Raw genomic sequence first — 19,099 nt, 5'->3', positions numbered from 1 at the left:
TGAGTAAAAAAAGCTACTTGAAAGATATCATATACAGTAAACTAGATATGGAAATGTTAAAAACACAAAACAACTCTATATTTTGTAATAGGTGCATACATATGTATTAAAAGTATAAAAGCATGAAGGGGAAGGCTGTATGCCAACCTCAAGACAGTGACTTCTGCGAATGGGAGGAGGAGAATTGGATGAGGATGGAAGGTGGTGCTTTAGCTATATTGGTAAATAGAAATGTCACAAAAAGTTAGTATTTCTGTCTATCAGCTGGTGAATCGATGGACAAAATGTGTATTTATATAATGGGAAACTATTCAGCTATAAAACCCAACAAACTACTGGTACATGTCATGACATGGATGAACTTGAAAAACATGTGAAGTGAAAGAAGCAAGATGCAGAGACCACACATGCATGATCCCATTTAGATGAATGTCCAGTAAAAGCAAATCTAGAGGGACAGATAGATTAATGGTTGTTTGGTACAGGAGTAGGAAAATAGATGAACAGTGAAGGGGCATGAGGGATTTCATTAGGATGATGAAAATGTTCTAAAACTGATGTATACTGATGGTTGTACAACTTGGTAAATTTCTTAATAATCATTGAATTATACACTTAAAATGGGTGAATTATGTAATATATAAAATATACCGAAGTCACGTTATAAAAGTTAATATTTGTTAAATCTCTGTGGTGGTCAATATAAAAGTATTTCAGACATCCAATTAAAAACTATTTAAAAGGATACTTTTCATGTCATTTATATACTGTTCTAAATCACTATTATTTTTAAAAATGTATTGCAGTTTAGTGAAGAAGTAAATCCACAAAGTTGTGTACAGCTTGATATATGTGTATGCTTGTGTAACCCCTACTGAGATCAAGTTTAATTATGGTACAGCAGTGTGACTATAGTTAACAATATTGAACTGTGTATGTGGTTGAAATTTACCAAGAGGGTATCTTAAGTGTTCTCACCATACACGCAAAAGGTAACTATGTGAGGTGATGTATATTACTTACCTTGATTGATTATTTCACAGTATATACGTATATCAAAACATCAAATTGTACCTTAAATATATACAATTTTTATTTGTCATTTATACCACAGTAAAGCTGGAAGAAAAAAACAGAAATTGTGGCACTATAGAAGGTTCCCTTGCGTGTCCTCCTAGTCAGTATGCTTTCTTCTCCTGCCCCCATAGGCAACTACTGTTTTGATTGTTATCACTGTATATTATTAGTCTTGTTTTTGAACTTCATATTAATTGGATCATACAGTTTCTTTTGATCAAAATTCATCCATGTTGTTGCGTGTAATTCATTCTTTCTAATTGGTTTATAGTATTCCACTGTGGGAATATACCACCATTTATCCATTCTTCTGTTGATTGACACGTTTGTTTTACTACTAGCAATAAAGCTACCATTGAATATTCTTTGTATCTTTTGGTAAACATACACACTTGTTTCTCTTGGCTATATACCAAAGAGTGGAATTGCTGGGTTGTAACATGGGTGTATGTTTGTTTAGCTTTATTAAATATTATCAAATAATTTCTTAAGTGGTTATACCAATTTATTGTTCCTAACAATATATGGGAGTTCCAGTTGCTCCACATCCTCTTCAATCACTCAGCTAATGACTTTATAATATTCTGTTGCATAGATTTACCATAGTTTGTTTCACTGTTGCCCTGCTGATTATTTGGCCTGGTTTCATATTTTCAGTACTTTGAACAACACTGTAATGAACTTCTATGAATTCCATGGATGCTTTCCTAGTAAAACTGGTGGTTTAAAAGACATGGACATTTAAAATTGATTCATTTTGTGCTGGTGAAAATTATACTAAATACTTTCCATCCAACCACACTGCTAATTACCAAGTAAATGAGAGTTCTCCACCCCCCACCCCAGATCTTCAATCTCCAGATATTTCCCATACTTTGAATCTTTGCTAATTTGATAAGGGGTTGGGGGAAAGACAGCAGTTAAGAGATTGTAAAACTTCAGCACCTCTTTGCAACCCCTTTCTGGCATCTTTCAGGGGTCTGGTGTCCCATCTCTTTGGAAAATGCCTTCAGTTTTTGAGGCTGTGAGGGGGGAGGAGAAGCAAGGTTGATTGTTTAACAAGGTGTTGTAAAGGCTTCAAATAAGAAAGATAAAAGAGTTCCAGTTCAAATTGAAATGTTGGTTACCTCGATAACTCCAGATTATGTTGATGTGAAATAGGGGAGCAGATAGAATTCTCTAGCAGAGGCTACTACTTTCTCAGTAAGGTATGAGTCCTTAATTCACCTATTCATCCTTCCTTTCAAAACCAGCCTAATTTCTGTTATACCTGGGCCATTTCAAGAGAGTATTTGTTGCATTTTACCAAGGAGAGACCACAGATCATGTCTCTCTGATGCCCTCTTAGTGTGTAAGACACCACCAGGAGTGAGTGTAAAAATAATCTTGGAATGAATGACCCACTGTCCACTGGACCCCTTTATTCACTTGGGAAGGGAAATGTCAGGGTAATTTGACAACCTCACTTTACTGGTCCCCAAGATTGAACCTTCTTGGGGAGCACCGATGGTGGGCATCTGGGTGCAAGGACAGACTAGGAGCCCAGTGTGAATTAGTAACAGCTCCTATCTGGGCTAACCAGGGTAACAGGACAAATGTAAAAGATTGGGCATCTCACTTGGAAAGGAATGGGATACAATACAGCAGGGTTGACTGGGAAAGGTCAGGATCTTAAGTACAGCTTGAAAATAGAGCTTTCATAAAGACTCCAGTGCTGTGGAAGCAGAAGGTCACAGTCAGAGGAACTGAAGAGGTTACTTCAGAAGCTGTTTGTTGTTTTTGTATGCCTTCTCCATATAGGTGGTCTTAGGAGGAAAAAGAGTATTAGGAATCTACTAGGTGCTTGTCATTGTTCAAGTGCTTTGCATCTATTATTTTATTTAATCCTAAAAATTCTGTGAGGCAGACATTATTTTGCCCAGTTTACAGCTCAGAACACTGAGGCTCAGAAGAGCTAATTTGTCCAGGATCCAGCTGATAAGTAGGTGAATCAAGAATCTAATTTTGGACTGACTTTAGTGCTCATTCTCTTACTTGCCACACTATTATGGAAAATAATATCAAAGATAATAATAATGCCCAAAATATGCTGATAGGTTGCCACATGCCAGGTGTTAGTTCAACTTCTATAAATGTACTATCTCATTTACTATGTCATAGCAGTCCTATAAAATAAATGCTGTCTTAATCTCCATTTTACAGTTAAGAAAACCCAGCACAGAAAAGTTAACTAACCATCACGGGGTCACACAGCTAATTAGTAGAAGAGCTGGTATTGAAATTCAGTCCTGTCACTACCTGCACCAGCTCTTCAAGTCATAGTCTGGGGTGACCTTTCCAACCAGCTGCATTAGCCTGGAGAGTCTTCAGCTTTCTTCTCTCAAGCACAGGGTTCACCTTGCTGTTCATGATTTGCAAAATCCTGTAGGTGCCAAGGGGCCCCAAAAAGGAACATAGCTGGACTTGGCTGTGTTTGTTGAGCTACTGGGGCAGCATATATGGGTTGTCTTCACAGGGTGAGATACTGGAGGAAGGAAAGCCACCTGGACTGTGTAGTCATAGAAAGGGGCTGTGGTGGTGCAGTGGGGTGCAGGGCTGGTTTGTGCTGACTAGGATATATAGGGAGAAGGGTGTGATCAGTGTCTTGAGATAGCACTCTGCAGTCTGTGTTTGCTGCATCCTGGGAGCTCAGTAACCCCTAGATTGTAGCTGGGAAGAACCAACCCTGACAAGGCCTCATTCCTATTCTCAGAGATGAGTTGCTTGTTTATTCAGAGATATATATGTGAGGAACTATGTGAAGAAGTCTTAGAGAGGCAATAAGATGACAACTTTTGCTGTTGCACCTTTATTGCAGTGTACCCTGAAACAAGCTAATTCTCTGAGAATCCTAGTTTATTCAGGCTTGGAGAAGAGCTGGAAGAAGTTACTGAAACTTTGACAGTGGTTAGCTTAAGGCACTGTGGGATCTGGCTTTTTTTTCTTCCCTCCCCTCCTCCTTCCCCTTGTGTACCAGCCTCTGGTGCCTACTTAACTGCCCTTCCACCCCCACCCCCAACAACCCACGTTTCCTGTATGCCCTACTTCTCAAGGCTGCTTCCTCACCTAGCTCCACTGAGGCATGCCCTCAGCATGACTGCAGAGCCCAGAAGCTAGGGAAACCTTGATGAATTCCTCCCAGGAGGGAGTTGCCTTGTAACATGAAAGCACATACTTGATGGTATTTATAAGACTACTGAAGAAATGCAAATTGGGGAGGAGAGATCATAGAATTATTCCAAGCCAAGAATCCTGTTATCTCCTACAAAGTTTTGTTGGTTCTTGAAATGGAGGCTGGGCCTTTACAGAATGCAAGTTTTATAATAATAGCAAGAGGGAGGAAACCCCTCCACATTGTGAAGTGAAACCATGGAAGTAAAGGCATGGAGCCAGGCAGAGAGGACGAATGGAGTCTTTAAAATTCTCATTGTTATGTCAAGTATGTAGGTCTAGTTTAGGACATTTATTGAGTTAATTGCTTCTTAGTGGGAAATATGTATTTCAGGGTTCAGACTTCCTAAATCCTTCATTTAAAAGGCATAAGTAGTGGAGGAGGGTGTAGCTAAGCGGTAGAGTGCATGCTTAGCATGCACGAGGTCCTGGGTTCAATTCCCAATACCTCCATTAAGGTAAATAAGTAAATGAACCTAATTACCTCCCCTACAAACAACAAAAAGAACACCAAAAGGCATACATAGAATGATATTTAAGTAGCCACTGCTGCTTAAATTTAGAATTATACTTCATTGAAAGATTTTAAAATTGTTTTCTGTCTTTTGTGAAAGTCTTGTTAACTCTGTAGGGTGGTTTGCCACAGGGAAGACCAGAAAGAAGTGCTTTCTTCAGGGCCACTTTGCTTTAAATGATACTTAGAGACATGGATGTCTTACCAAAGCAATGAATTGTCTAAGGATTTTAGATCATAGAATCATAGAATTTTAGAGTCAAGAAAACTCATTTAGTAAACACTTTCAGTTTCTATTTGAGAGAATTCAGGTAGAGAGAATTATTCACAATTTCGTGTGGCAGAATCTAGGCCTGCTGATTCCCAATCCAACTCTTTAATATTCATGTCAAATCTTTCTCATATGATAATGGCTATTGCAACTGTCTAAGAGCTTACTAAAAAATGATTGTGCGGTATGAGTCAGATACTGTTCTAGATATAGAAGATACAAAGATAGATAAAGGTGATTCTGTCAAGAAAGCTAGGGTTAGGTACGAAGGTCAGCAAGTAAATGGAAGATTATAGTGCAGTATGAGACATACAGGAGAGAGGTATGCACAAGTTGTGTATCAATTAAAGTCCAGTTGGAGATAGGAGAAACTTCTCTATCAGAAAAAGGGTTGAATACAGATAATTCGGTCTTACAGAATAATTGGGAAAGGTGGGACAACAGGTTTTAGGCTGAATCTCCAGGAATAACTTTCAGAGTAACACTGCAGAAGTAGCACCCCAAGAGAACTACTACCTCTGCTATGTCAGGAAGCTGGGGGAATCTGGAAGCTGCCACCCCAAATGTCAGCCCCAAGATATTCCCACCTTTGCCATCTGGGCTCAGGAAGTCTCCATCACAGTTGTTGCCTCCAGATCCATCATACTACTCCTGCTAGTTCTGCATCAGAAAAATAGATTCCTCATGTTACCTCCTGGCTCCCCTCGTGCCTGTGCTGATTTCAAGTCTCACCAGGTGGATCTGATTGGCAGAACCTAAATCACACCTGGTATCCTAGTTGCAAGTTCCTTTAAAAAATAGTTTTTAGCTTTCCAGCCTCTCTCATACTGGAGGGCCCATAGAAGACTGTAATAGGTATCATAATAGTAATGTAAAAATAGTAGTAACAAACAGTAATAGTAACATAATATAATAATAACATATATAATATATAGAGCATGTGTGATATAAATAATACATTATGTGTGTATATACACACATGTGCTCTGGAAACATATTGCCAAATTATTTGCCATAAGGGATGGTTGAATTTTTGCTCCCTTACTTCCTTCTTTCATTCATTCAGTATTTATTTGCTAGGTTCTGGGAATATAGTAATGAACAAAAAGGGCAAAAATCCCTTCCAGGATAAAGCATATGTACTAGTAGGAGAAAACAGATAGTAAGAAAGTGTAGTATGCTGGATGGTAAATGTGCTAAAGAGAAAAATAACACAGGCCCCATTCCTTAATGTTTATCTGAGACAGTGAATGGCAAGGGCAAAGGTCATGAAGTGGAGGCATGGCTTGCATGTTTGAGGACAGCAAAGAGACCAGTGTGGCTGGAACAGAATCATAAGGGAGAGTAGTGGAAGTGAGGTCAGAGAATTGCTGGGGAAGGGAAGACATAGGAGGACCTGACTTAAGTTTGACAGAATTACTGTGGCAGCTGTTTTGAGAAAACTCTATAGGGAATCAGAGGCAGAAGCCCCGAAACCTTTTAGAAGACTATTGTAGTAATCCAAATGATAGGGACTTAGGCCAGAGTGGGAGTGGAGGAGGTGGAGAGCAGTGGTCAGAATTTGAATATATTTTGAAGATTTAGTTGACAAGATTGGCTGACAGAATGGTTCTGAAATGTGAGAGAAGGATCAGGAGTTCAGTTTTGGACATGTTAAATTTGAGATGTCTATTAGACATCCAAGTGGAGACGTTGAGTAGACAGTTAGATAAATGAGTCTGGAACTGGGAGAGGTCTGAGCTGGAGAAATATTAAGCTGACAGTGCATATTTGTATTTGAAGTGATGAAACTGAAAGACACCAGCAAAGGAGCATATCAAGAAGGAAAAATAAAGAAGTCCAAGAACTAAACTCTGGGGCTCTTTGATAGGAAGAGGTCAGCAAGGAGCCCAAGGAGAAGCAGTGAGACAGGGAAATGGGATGCTCTGGAAGCCACATGAAGAAAGAAACTGGTTTAAGGAGGAGGAAACAATCAAGTACATCAGATGGTGCTAAAGATCAAGTAAGATGAGGACTGAGGATTAATAATTGATGTTAATGTCATTGGTACATGAATAGTTTCAGAGAAGTGGGGAGTGAAAGCTTGGTAGGCATGGGTTCAGGAGAGTAGGAGAGGAATTGGTGATAGTGAGTATAGATACTCTTTCAAAGAATATAACTTTAAAAAGAATGAGAAAAATGGGGTGATAGCCATGGTGGGGAAGTGGGCCTGACATTTTAAAAATATTTACAGAAATGAGACTATGTTTGCATGCTGATGGGAGAGATCCAGTAGAGAGGTAAAATTAATAGAACAAGAGAATCGGTGGAGCAATGTCGGAGTTGGTGAGAGGAAATGGGATCTTAGTTCACAAGTAGAGGAGGGGCCTTTGCGAGGGGCATGGATAGTTCTTTACATTAATAGGATGAAGGCAGAATCTGTGGAGTCAGAGATGATAGTAAGTGGTAGAAGTGGTGGCAGAGGCTTGCGAGAGTTCTCTTCTGATTGCTTGGTTTTCTCAGTGAAGGGGCGAATAAGATAATTAGTGGCAGTTGAGCACAGAGAAATTGGAGGTTTAATGGGAAAGGAGAAAGTATGAAATAATCACTAAGGAGAGTGAGAGAGTAAATGACTTAAGGAAAATGTGGTATGATTACTAAGTTGCATCAAAGTTCACTTACAGTGAACAATCCGAATTTGAAGTTAGATCAGTCAGCATAGTTGTGTGTTTTTCTCCAACCACAGTCAGGTATGGGGTGCAGGTAGCTAGCTGAATTTAACAAGGGTTGTGATTTTTGCCAAGTGGGACCGACAAAGTAAGAGAGGCACAAAGGAGTCAAGGGTGTTTGTAAAGGCACAGTTACAAAGCAGAATTTAAGTTAGGTAAGGAGGATAGTGTAGACCTGAGGTGGATGAAGGGCAGTGAAGACTGTTAGAGTGTGTGTCCCTATGGGATTGAAGGATGCAGTTGGGATATCATAGGGCATCAACTAGAAGGGAAGGAGGTAGGTCATGGTTGGAGACAGAGGTGCTTAAAATTGTGATTATTGAGGGAGTTTCAGTTACTGGTAACTATAGAGTTTGTGTATGACCACAGGAGTGAGTAGCTGAGATTGAATAGAGGACAAGATCCTTGATGGGGAGGAGAGCAAGGAATCGGGAATTCAGGCATTTAGAGGGATCATCCATGTGAAAATGTAGCAAACTTGGTAAGATTGTGGTGGGAGTAGTGGTGGAGTGAGTGGCAGTGCAACAGGATTCTTCAGACTTAAGGAATAAGGGGTGACCCTGGGATTAGACGATGACAGAAGCAGAGTTGGGAGGGAAGTGTAGTCTGGTGACTTGAGGTTGAAGTCTGGGATTTTGGAAAATGACGGAGAATGATCTGGAAGTGACAACAAGGAACAGAGCCACCTACCCCACCAGTGGGAGGAGGGGGGTGGAGAGGGAACAGTCTGCACTTGAGAGGGCTCTAGAGGAAGCCAGCATATAGCCGCAGTAAGGATGTCAAAATGTGAAGGGAACTTAGAAAGGGTTGAGAATTTGCAGCTGGCTGACCATAAGTGCTAGAAAGCCAGTGAAGGGGCTTCCTGAGCTGGGGAACGTGTGCTTTGCTGTTTCTTTGCCAGCTACAGTCAAAATTCTTTGCACTTTTGATGGAGGACATGGCTCTTTGTCTCTTTCATTATTTTTTTAAGTGCTAGTGTGATTGAATGTTAATTCATATAATAATATACATTTGGCCATATTTATAAATTCTGATGCCTAAGAACGTGTTTTGGAAGGGTCTGATTTAGATGTGGGAAGAGGAGCAAGATGAGCAAAACATGTCAAGTTTTTTGGGAAAGTGAATTGCTCAGGCTTTAGATTTGGGGATTGTTTTTAAAGAAACAGGGATGAAATTGGGTGTGTTGGTCTTAATGGCCAGGCTAAGGATTCTGGATTTATAACATAAAGGTCTTGAAACATGTTCAAGGTGGAATAGGTGCTCAAAAAAATTAAATGTAATATTACCATATTCTCCAGCAATTCCACTTCTGGATAAATACCCAAAAGAAGTGAAAGCAGAGATTCCAACAAGTATCTGTACACCCATGGCCCTAGCAGCATTATTCATGACAGCCAGAAGACAGAAGAAACTCAAATGTCCATAGATAGATGAATGGATACACAAAATGTGGCACGTACGTACAATGGAATATTATTCAGCCTTAAAAAGAAGTTCTGATGTATGCTACAACATGGATGAGCCTTGAAGACATTTTGCCAGGTGAATAAGCCAATCGAAAAAGGACAAGTGTTGTATGACTCCACTTACATGAGGTACCTAGAGTAGTTAAATTCATAGGGGCAGAAAATGGTTGTCAGGGCCTGAGCAGTGGGGACGATGGGAGGTTATTTAATGGGTTCAGAGTTTCAGTTGGTGAAGATGAAAAGTTTTGGGACTGGATGGTGGTGATGGTTGTACAATAATGTGAATATACTTAATGCCACTGAATTGTACACTTAATGGTTAAAATGGCAAATTTTATGTTATGTTTATTTTACTATGCATATACACAAAAGTGATAAAGGATGTAGCCACTGCTTCTTAAATGATACAGGTAACAGCTAGGCAATGGCTTGTCTCTCCGGAGAGGCAGAATTTTGATATAAGAAGGTCTGGTTGATGGGTATAATATATGTCCCTTGCTGGAGTGTCAGCTTTATGTATACTGTATATACTAGTTTGGCCTTAGTTCTCAGTGTAGTTTAGAGGTACTTAAATACACATTTTCTCTATGTTCTTATTTATTGTTTGGCAGGTGACTTTTTTTCATAGATGATTCAAGGATAACTTCTAGTCTTCAAAATTACTCTTAAGTTTTTAATATGAATTTATCTGATAAATATTGTATTTACCAGTTGAATTGACTGCTAGTTACTTTGGAACCATTTTATTTATATCTTGAACTTGGCAAAGAAATTGAACTAGAGAAATTGGAAAGCTCTCATTCATAATATGCTAAGGCCTGTTTCATGACAACATGTTTTAGTTATTTGTCCAGATGTATTCTTATTGTTGAGTCACAATAATGATGAGAATACAGATCAACAGGAGGACATAAATAAATAAAGCCAAAAAAAGAAAGCCAGTATTACATTCTTAGGAGTCTGATGGTTCCAGACTGAATCCCGGCTCTGTTACTTAACTCTGAATTTGTTCTTAGTAAGCCTCACTTTTCTTATCTATAAAATAAGAATACTTACCTGTCTGGATTGTTGTTAGGATTAAATAAGATAATAAAATAAACTACCCATGGCAACAACTGGTATACCTAGGCATTCAGTAAGTGGTAGCTGGTAGTATTCTAATTATTACTGCAGAAATCTTTAATGAAACTCTGTTTCTGAAACCCAGAATGCAGACTTAGAAAGTGAAAGAATTAGCGGAAAGGTCCTTCAATTTATACAAAGATTCACCTCAGGGTTTCAGTAAATCTGGGAGAGTCCCTAGTGCATTTGATGTTTACAGATCATTAGCAAACAGATGCCAGGAGGCAAATAAACTGTAGCTAAGGATTTTTGAACCGCTGACAATGAAGAGAAAATCAGTTTCTGATAAAGTTACTACATTTCTAAGTAAGTAATGGCAAGCAATGGGAAAATTTTAATTGGGTTTATAAAAGTTTATTTCAGGAACACATGTATTTCCAATTTGAGGCACACCTATACATCTGTAGCCGTCTAATTTATAGTGCTTGCTTATTTCTCCACTGGGGTTAATAATGTAACAACAACTAGTATTTATTGTGTGCTTACTATATGCTAGTGTGTCTTTAGGAAGCCTGTAGCATTCAAAGGCTTCTTTTCAATGCAGTATTTCGAAATTGGTCTTTTATTTTATCTGTTTGGAGAGACAGGGTATTTAAAAGTTTTATTTTATTCTATTTATTCTATGATGCCAAAATTTCTGTTGGGTATTAATAACAGGCATGACATTTTGTAGGAGGCAAAGCTAAGTAGAACATGGGCCCTGGACTCACAAAATACTTATTCACTGTCCTGTAGACTGTTCAGAAGGGGCCCATGGTAGTATGAGATGAACCCTGGTGAAGTCTTCGACTCCACCTGGCTCTGCCACTTCCTCCCTGAAGCTTTTTCTGTCTTGGCCAGGACTAGGCTCAGTACCCCTCTGTTAATCTCTAGCATGGCATTTACCGAGGCCTGTAGTGATCACTTGTTTAATTCCTTGTATTCTTCATTAGAGTTTAGACCGTAAACTCCTGGAGAGCAAAGACTGTGGCTTATTCATCAACTGGGCCAGTCACATTAGAGTATTTGTACCATGTATAGATATTAATCTTCTAATTTTGGATGGGTGTTAACCTATTGCTTTCTTTAGCTATGATCAAATTGATTATGATGATCCCAGTATCATAGCTTTGTCAGAAAGATAAAATTAGATGTTTTATGTAAAATGCCCATTACAGTGCATGGCACGTAGTGGGTACTCAATCAGTAGTTGTATTTGAGTAAATAATAAAGTTATGTCTTTTCACCAAATTTGACAAATGGGATGTATCTATTTATGAAGACCATATGCAGTGATGTCACTTTTGTAGTACATAAAGGGCACAGCTGTCATTTAGGTTAAGTCTGAAGTAATTATTCATACTGGAACAAAAATTTGATATTTATGGCACTCATTCAGAAAAAAATGAGGTAACACAAATCTTAACTCACAGAGAAATTAAATAGAACCCTGAGATTATAACCATTAAAAACCTTCGTCGACATGTATATCAGTTTGATTGTCTTTACAAATTAGTTCCAAACTTTGAAATAATTTTTAAAAACCTAAATATTTAAATAATAATGAAAGTTGAAAACCAAGATAGTCAGTAGGGGAAAACGTAAGTGTAAGTGAATGTATTCTTTGACTTTTTTTTCCCCTCTAGCCTAGGCTCTCTTTTCCATTGTAAAGCTCCCTTTGGAATTTGACTTCTGTTTGATTTTTGGGTTTATGCAGCATAAGTTTGGTTAAGGATCAGATTTATATTCCTTCTGTAGATGAAATTAGTTATGAAGAATGTTTCAAATTATCAGTAAGTAGTGGCATTTACTGGTCACAATCTATCAGCATTCTCAAGAAAGAAAGATGAAACTCGCTAGATTTTACCGGATAATGTCAATGGACTCATTATTTGTGGAACAGCCGATGCATTTAGTACTTGTTGATTCACTTAATTGGTAACTGTACTACATTCATAACTCCAACAACTGAAAACAATAGGTCAGTGTCTGCTGTTTATGCATAAATAGTCACATCGGAGCAGGATATGTCTGAAAGGCAGAATATGTTCGTTTGAGGAGGAATCTGGCACGTGAATGGTTCCATTGCTTGCCATACTGAGGTGGGTTGTGCTCTCCTTTACTGAATAATGCTTTTTGGGTTTTTGTTATAGGTGTAGATGGTGAACTGTTCCTGTGTTATCAGGCTGGCTGCTGTGAAGCAGTATTTAAGTGTATTTTAAGTGCCAGTGTTGAGGAAAAAGGCTAGAACAGAAACATGGTTTAAAATTGGTGATGACTCAAAGTTTTATGTCTTACAATATTCATGTTTTAAAGCAAAAAAGTAATAATGCCTAGTATAGATTTTTTTAAAGTAAGAAATTCCATTTGTACATGCAAACCAAGTGTTCATTTAAAGTACTTTAAAGTGATTTTTGAAAAAATTAGTGAATTATGCTTCTTTATAATTTCAGAATAAAATCTGCATTTTGGGACCAATGATTTTCTTTTTGAACCAAGTAATTTTTAATTCAATAACATTTTTAAAGGAAAGACAACATAAACATTTTGTTTCATTGTCAGGGAAAAGGAAAGCATTTTTTTTTAACTATGTGAAACATTCCTTTCAAAAATATATTCTTAATAACAAAATTTTAACTACCATAAGTGAAATAATTTACTAGAATCACTACATTTAATTAAAATGCTAAACTAATGATTAAGATATTTTATAATATAAAGCAAGTGAAGCTGACTTTTTATAGCTATAACAGGTTTAATAGGTATTGTCCTTAAAGCTCTTTATTAGTTTTAGTGCAGTCCAGTTTGCAATCATACTATCAAGAAACTTTAATTCTGCATCATACAAAAAAAATTAACTTTTCTTGAAGATTAAAATAAAGTTTATTTTTAGGTGTGTTTTGAGAAAGACTGAGTCTGTCCTCAAAATGTATAGCTTCTGGACTGTTTTCTGAGGGTCTGCATTTTCAGAGTGTAAAATTTGAAAATGTCGTTAGGGAAAGAGCAGTGTAATGGACTACTACCCGTTTGCAGCATATTCCCATCTTCTCATCTGGAAAATTAAATCTGATTACAGCTTGGATTAACATTTATGGTTTTGGGGGAGAAGAAGACAGTATCTTAAACTCCATGAAATTGAACAATGAGATTATATCGTTTGTAGCTAATTTTAAAGTCTCGCTTTTAAAGGGCAGATTTTTATCAGTGTAAGCTTTAAATGTGTTCAGTTATTGACTAAAATATCCTTGAGATAATGACTAGATAAATTTAGTAGGCATTAAATGTCGTGTTTTCTGCCTTGGTACCCAGCATGCTAAAAGTGAAAGCAGTTTAGGTTCCCCTGTTAATGGCTACATTTGCAGTTTCTCTAAAACTTCCTAAAAGTGTTCCAGTTATAGAAGATTGTAACATTTGATTAGTTACGCCTTTCATAGAAAATGAAGCAGTGTATTTTTCAATAATCAGTTCGTGTCGTGCCTTGACCCTTCAAATGGAGTCGGTCATTGTTATGAGAGAGAAAAACAGGAAAATAATTTGGTAAGGTGTGTGTTTGTGTGTATACACTTTAGTTACTGATCTACAAATGAGCCCTTATACGTCAGCACGGTATTTTTATGAATTATTTTGCATTTCTGTTGTAAAAGATCTGTCTACCACGTTTTCTAGGAACTTTAAGCCTAAGGCAGAACTCAAGGTTTTAGAGCCTGTGTAAAATAATTTATAGTACCTTTCCATTAAGTCTTGCCCAAACTCTTATTCTATTAATTAAACATCCTGTGGCAATCTGGTATATCTTAAAGATTAAAAAGTATGTGACAGCAAAAGACCAAAAAACATGGACTATTGAGGTTGAAGAAATTTAGCTTTTCTTTAAAAAAAAAAAAGTAAGACATTGTTCTGAAATCTTTTTGTTGTTGTTGTGAACACATAGGCTTTTAAACATGGTCATGTTCCGTGCCTGAATGAGATTGTGTTGTTGGTAGTCCAGTACTGTACTGTAAAAGTGGTGCACACATGTCTGTGTGGGGTCAGCCTCTTGCACAGTCTTGGTGCTGGAATGAGAAGGTAGGGGCTCTTCAAGTTGACATGATGCAAACCCTTGTTTTAGCCTTATGTGGTTAAGCGATGTATGGACTCTTACCATACCATACATCCTGTTGGCAAGATATTTTAAATACAATATTTTTGTTGAAAAGTATTTTCCTGGGAGATGATGAAGTTGATTTTTAATTTTGTAAGACTCTATTACTTAAATGTGAAGAAAGTTGATGAGAGAGAAGGATAATGTATTACTATATTATGTTCTTAATTTTCTGTCAGAGGGACAATTCTTAGAGAAAAAATTTGACATATGCTGATAGCTGTATTCTTATTGCCATTCAAATTGCCTAAACAAGCTGTTATGTTACTTTTTTCCTTGGTAGTACTCTCACCTGCAGATTTTTGTGTTGAAAGTTAGCTGTTTGCTGACGCTGCATTTGGTGGTGAGGGTATGAATGTGAGGAGGACTTTTGGAACATTAGCAATTATAGCATTGGATGGTGGATAAAGAAATAGATATATAAATATTAGACTGATGCACAGTTTTCCAGTGTATGTTATTTTCCATATAAAGATATAGAACATTTCATAAAATGTTCCCAGACCATTTAAAACTTAAAGAAATGCAGCTGATGCAATGAAATACATAGAGTACTTGTAAAAACATACAGACACGCAAGTGGATTGCTGCCAGACAGAAAATTTAAAGGCGGTTTGCTTAACTGCAGGGTGCTAGGTTTTGTACATGTGCCATGCTGAAACTGTTAGTAAGGCGGGTGTTGTGTTGCTTGAGAAAAGCAGATTGTATTTGGACTTTTTTAACTCAGATGTTTCCAATGTCGATATTTTGGTGACATTATGGCATCATGATCAACTCAATGTGAAAGAAGATTTCAACCTCCTGTGCAAAATAGACATTTTAAGAAAATTCATACAAATTATTTTTAGCTTTTGTGTTAATTTTTACAAAATGGCTTTCATAGTTTTATTAACTATCAGACTGGATCTTTGAGCTAATTGAATGGAAATTTATAGGTTGGGCTTTGGTTTTAAAAAGCATTGCCCTTTTTTTTTTTTTAATGCTGCTTTTGAGAGTGTTAAAGACCCACAAAGTTTGGTTTTGCTCAGGGCCTTAAAGAAAGGAAATCAAAAGTTTTATGCTTGAATCGTAAAAAATAATCCATGTGTTATCTTGGTACATGATTCTGTTATAATCTGGGAATCTCACTCTAGTTAGTCTTAGGACAGTTAAAGGAATTTAGTTGATGATACTTTGTTGATGCTGCCTACCACTAAGGCAGCGTATAGGATAATAACATGGCTTGAATGACCCCATGGCATTCATTGGTCATCTTTACCTTCAGTGGATTAAAATAGATTGATTTTTCTCTTCATCTGTGTTTCCTTCTCTTTTTTCAATTTATGTTGTATATATGAATAAAAATACGTTTTTAAATGAGAAGTTAATTATTAATATAGTTTCTTGTTAACATAGTTGATTAAAGAGATTTAAAAACCTTCCTTTTTCCACCTATAAATGAGCTTATTTTTTTAAACTGAAGAATATACCGCAAATTTTGGTTTCTGACATTCATCTTCTCAGAAAATGATGACAAAAAATAGTCTTTGGTTTATCCCATTTTTATTTCCATTGGTATTTTGTGGCTCCCAAGAAGCAAACTACTGCAAGAAAGAGGACCTGATATTAAAGATTTATATGTGGACTTAATTTCTGTATGAAGTTTTCTGGTTGAAGAGTGAGTATTAACCATGTGACAACTGAAAGAAAAAGAATAAGCCTTAGATTATTTTGTGGCTTTTCCAGCTTCTGTTTTACTATGTCTTAGAACTTTGGGTGGATGGGTAGGGGTCTCAGTACCAAATTTTGGATCCTAAAATAACATTTTTTTCTGGACAAAGTCATATGTATGTTTTCGGAAATACAGCCATTGCCCTCTCTTTTAGATCCTCCACCCCACCCCCACAGTGCACTTTTAGAGGTTTGTTGGACATCTGGCTGTCTCTTTACATCCTGCTGGCTAGTTTTTCCCTGTAGACCTAGTACTTTTCATGCCACCCCATTAGCACCCTCTGGCCTCCTGTCAAAAGAGGGCCAAGTCCTTGTGTGATTTTAGCACTTTAGGCCACAGAGAAGCAACAGCTTCTTCCTCTGACCCACCAGGGCAGCCCTGTGAAGTACTGCAGGAGGGATTACTCCAGAATGCTACTAGTCACAGTCTCTACACATCATTGGTCTCTTCCTAGTATTTGATTCTAGTTTTTAAGTCAACAAGAAGACATTTGAAGGGCTGAGATAGTGTACAGATATTTTTAACTTTGCTGTACCACCCATTTTGGGAAGCTCTGCTTTTGGTGTGACCTTTTGAATATTCCTACTTTTGTTATTAGTTTTGTGTTTTGAAAAATAACATCTGTTAACTTTAATGACTTCAAACTGGTATTTCTAGGATTTAAATGTAGTTTGTGAATAGGCCTGTAATTTTTTCCCTTTTTGATTCTTCACTGCAGAACAATTAACTGCATTTTTATCTTGTGACATGGAGAGCTTTAACTTTTACATGGATTCACTTTCATGGAGAAGTAAACTGGTATTTTAAAAGATAGACATGAAAACTGAGTAATATATATTGTGATCATTGTGGTCGGGGACCTTAAAATATTGTGCTTTTCCATAAACCTTTTGCATTGATATGTGATTTCTCAAATAAATATTATTCTGATCACTTCCCTAATATGTCACTGAGGAACCAAATCTTTTTCTCTTATTAGAAAAGATTGAATGTTTTCCTAATCAATAGCAAATGGAGTGCAAATAGCTTTTAATTAATACACTTCTGTATTGACTTACAGACGATGGCATTGGATTATCTTGCAATTATGATTGAAGAATCAAGTGACCCCTTTATTAATTCCATTTTAAACAGATGGTCAGGAAAGATATTTTCACCTATGTATTTTTATAGTTTCTGAGCAAGTCTAATTATGTTAGAACATAACATCTCATATTATGATATTTTGTTTACATTGACAAGTCAAAGGTATATTGTTTTGTTTTGAAGAAAACTTCATCTATTTTCAAGAGATCATATAAGTATTTTGGGAAGGATATATTTTATTTTTAAAGGCAGGGAATTTTGCATTTGTTCCTTGAAAGAATTCTCATCCCAAACCCTCCCTCCTCCACCAACACACAAATACACAAAATTTGAAACTGGGGCTTAAGGTGGTTTATCAAGCCCACATCTGTATCTATGAAAAGGAGGTTTCTGATTAGAGAAGAAAAGTCAGGAGGTTTAAGACTCTCTTTCTCTGGAAAAATATATCGAGGGCAATTTGCAGCTGGCAAGATTTTTGCATTAGGTAATAGTCTAAAGTTAACAGTAGCATCAGGTCTTTAAAATTTTTCTTTTTTGTATTTCTGGAGGAGGGTAATGGGAGTGCCTTGCTGAGTCCTTCCTTGTGCTCATCAACATAGCAGCCTCAGCTGCCCCCCTTGGATCCCCTGCCAGGGCTGCTATCATCTTCTGATCAAATATTAATGTGTGATCCTCTGCTTGCTCACTAATCCAAAGCCAATTAATATTATCTGTCAATTATTTACAGATCCTGAGGTGCAGAGGCAATTCCCGGAGGACTACAGTGACCAGGTTCGGAATGCGTAATTAATTTTTTACACAACAAAATTTATTTCAGAGTTGTTCAACATATTATTACTGTTCTTTTTACTGAAAGAGATAAATGCATTTTTAGAAAGGAAGAGAAACAGTAATTAGTAACCCAAGACAAAAAGTAAAACACATTGAAGTAGGATTGAAAATATTGGTGCTAAATTTGGGGTATTACCTTCAGGGGAAAAATGCACAGAAAGTAAGGAAGAAAGTCTATCACAAATTTTACTTTTTACTTTGAGGTATGCTACAGTCTGTAGTTCATTAGGAAATCCTTTTTGAATTGCTTGTGAACTTTTTTTTTTTAATGCTATTTAAGCAGTTAAGAACTGGCGTAACAAAAAAGGAGGACGGAAGTTTTAACCTGGAATTGGAAATGGATTATGAAACTGTGTTACGGTAGTATTTGAAGGAGAAGATACACATGCAGGAATAGTCTTTAGGGTGAGGATGGTTCTAATGATAGTAGTGAAAGTTAAGTTTGGCCAGTTGGTCCTATCATCTTGAATTTTCTGCATTTTGGAAGGAGTGGGATAGAGTAGAAGGAACTGTTTTACGTACAAAATACTGCTGAAGTTCTGATGCTGCTCTGACCGTTATAATTAGATCCAGGTTATACATTTTGGATTCCAGTTTCTATCTTGAGAAATATGAGAGATGTTTCATAGCTTTTGGGGGCACCTTGCATTTTTAGTTCAAACATGCAATTTGGTATGCTTTTTAAAGCAGTTTTGAAATAAAAGCATCCTTGATTACACTAAATAAAACAACTTTGTAAAGCATTTCATGTGTGGGACATTGTAAACAATAAAAACATTTAATTTTGTCTACTAAAAATTGTCCTTAAATAAAGATAATGGAGTAGAAATATCCAGTACAGTAGTAGTAACACCTTTGCAGTGTGGTCTGTTGTATAGAGGGCAGGACATCTGATACATCTTTAGGAATATACTGGATAATCAGTATAATGAGATGCTTTGTAATGCGATTTTATTGTACAGGAACCCAAGAGAACTGGTATG

General features: G+C 36.9%; 1 protein-coding gene across 6 annotated transcripts in view; it reads left to right on the top strand.

Annotated features, from left to right (window-relative positions):
- The window catches only part of DENND1A (DENN domain containing 1A), a 470,473-nt gene that overhangs the window by 96,942 nt on the left and 354,432 nt on the right, over nucleotides 1–19,099 (top strand). For 4 of the 6 annotated variants that reach the window (XM_074362199.1, XM_074362197.1, XM_074362198.1 and 1 more), the window contains exon 3: nucleotides 18,013–18,056. The exons of the other annotated variants lie outside the window; for them this stretch is intronic. In XM_074362199.1, coding sequence (XP_074218300.1) covers nucleotides 18,013–18,056 — 44 coding nt within the window. The remainder of the gene's footprint in view (nucleotides 1–18,012; nucleotides 18,057–19,099) is intronic. 6 annotated transcript variants of the gene reach the window in all.

Source organism: Camelus bactrianus, chromosome 4 (genome assembly GCF_048773025.1).
Source record: "Camelus bactrianus isolate YW-2024 breed Bactrian camel chromosome 4, ASM4877302v1, whole genome shotgun sequence".
NCBI classification, from domain to species: domain Eukaryota; kingdom Metazoa; phylum Chordata; class Mammalia; order Artiodactyla; family Camelidae; genus Camelus; species Camelus bactrianus.
Note: the sequence above shows the minus strand (reverse complement) of the source record. Positions and strands in the feature narration are given on the sequence as shown.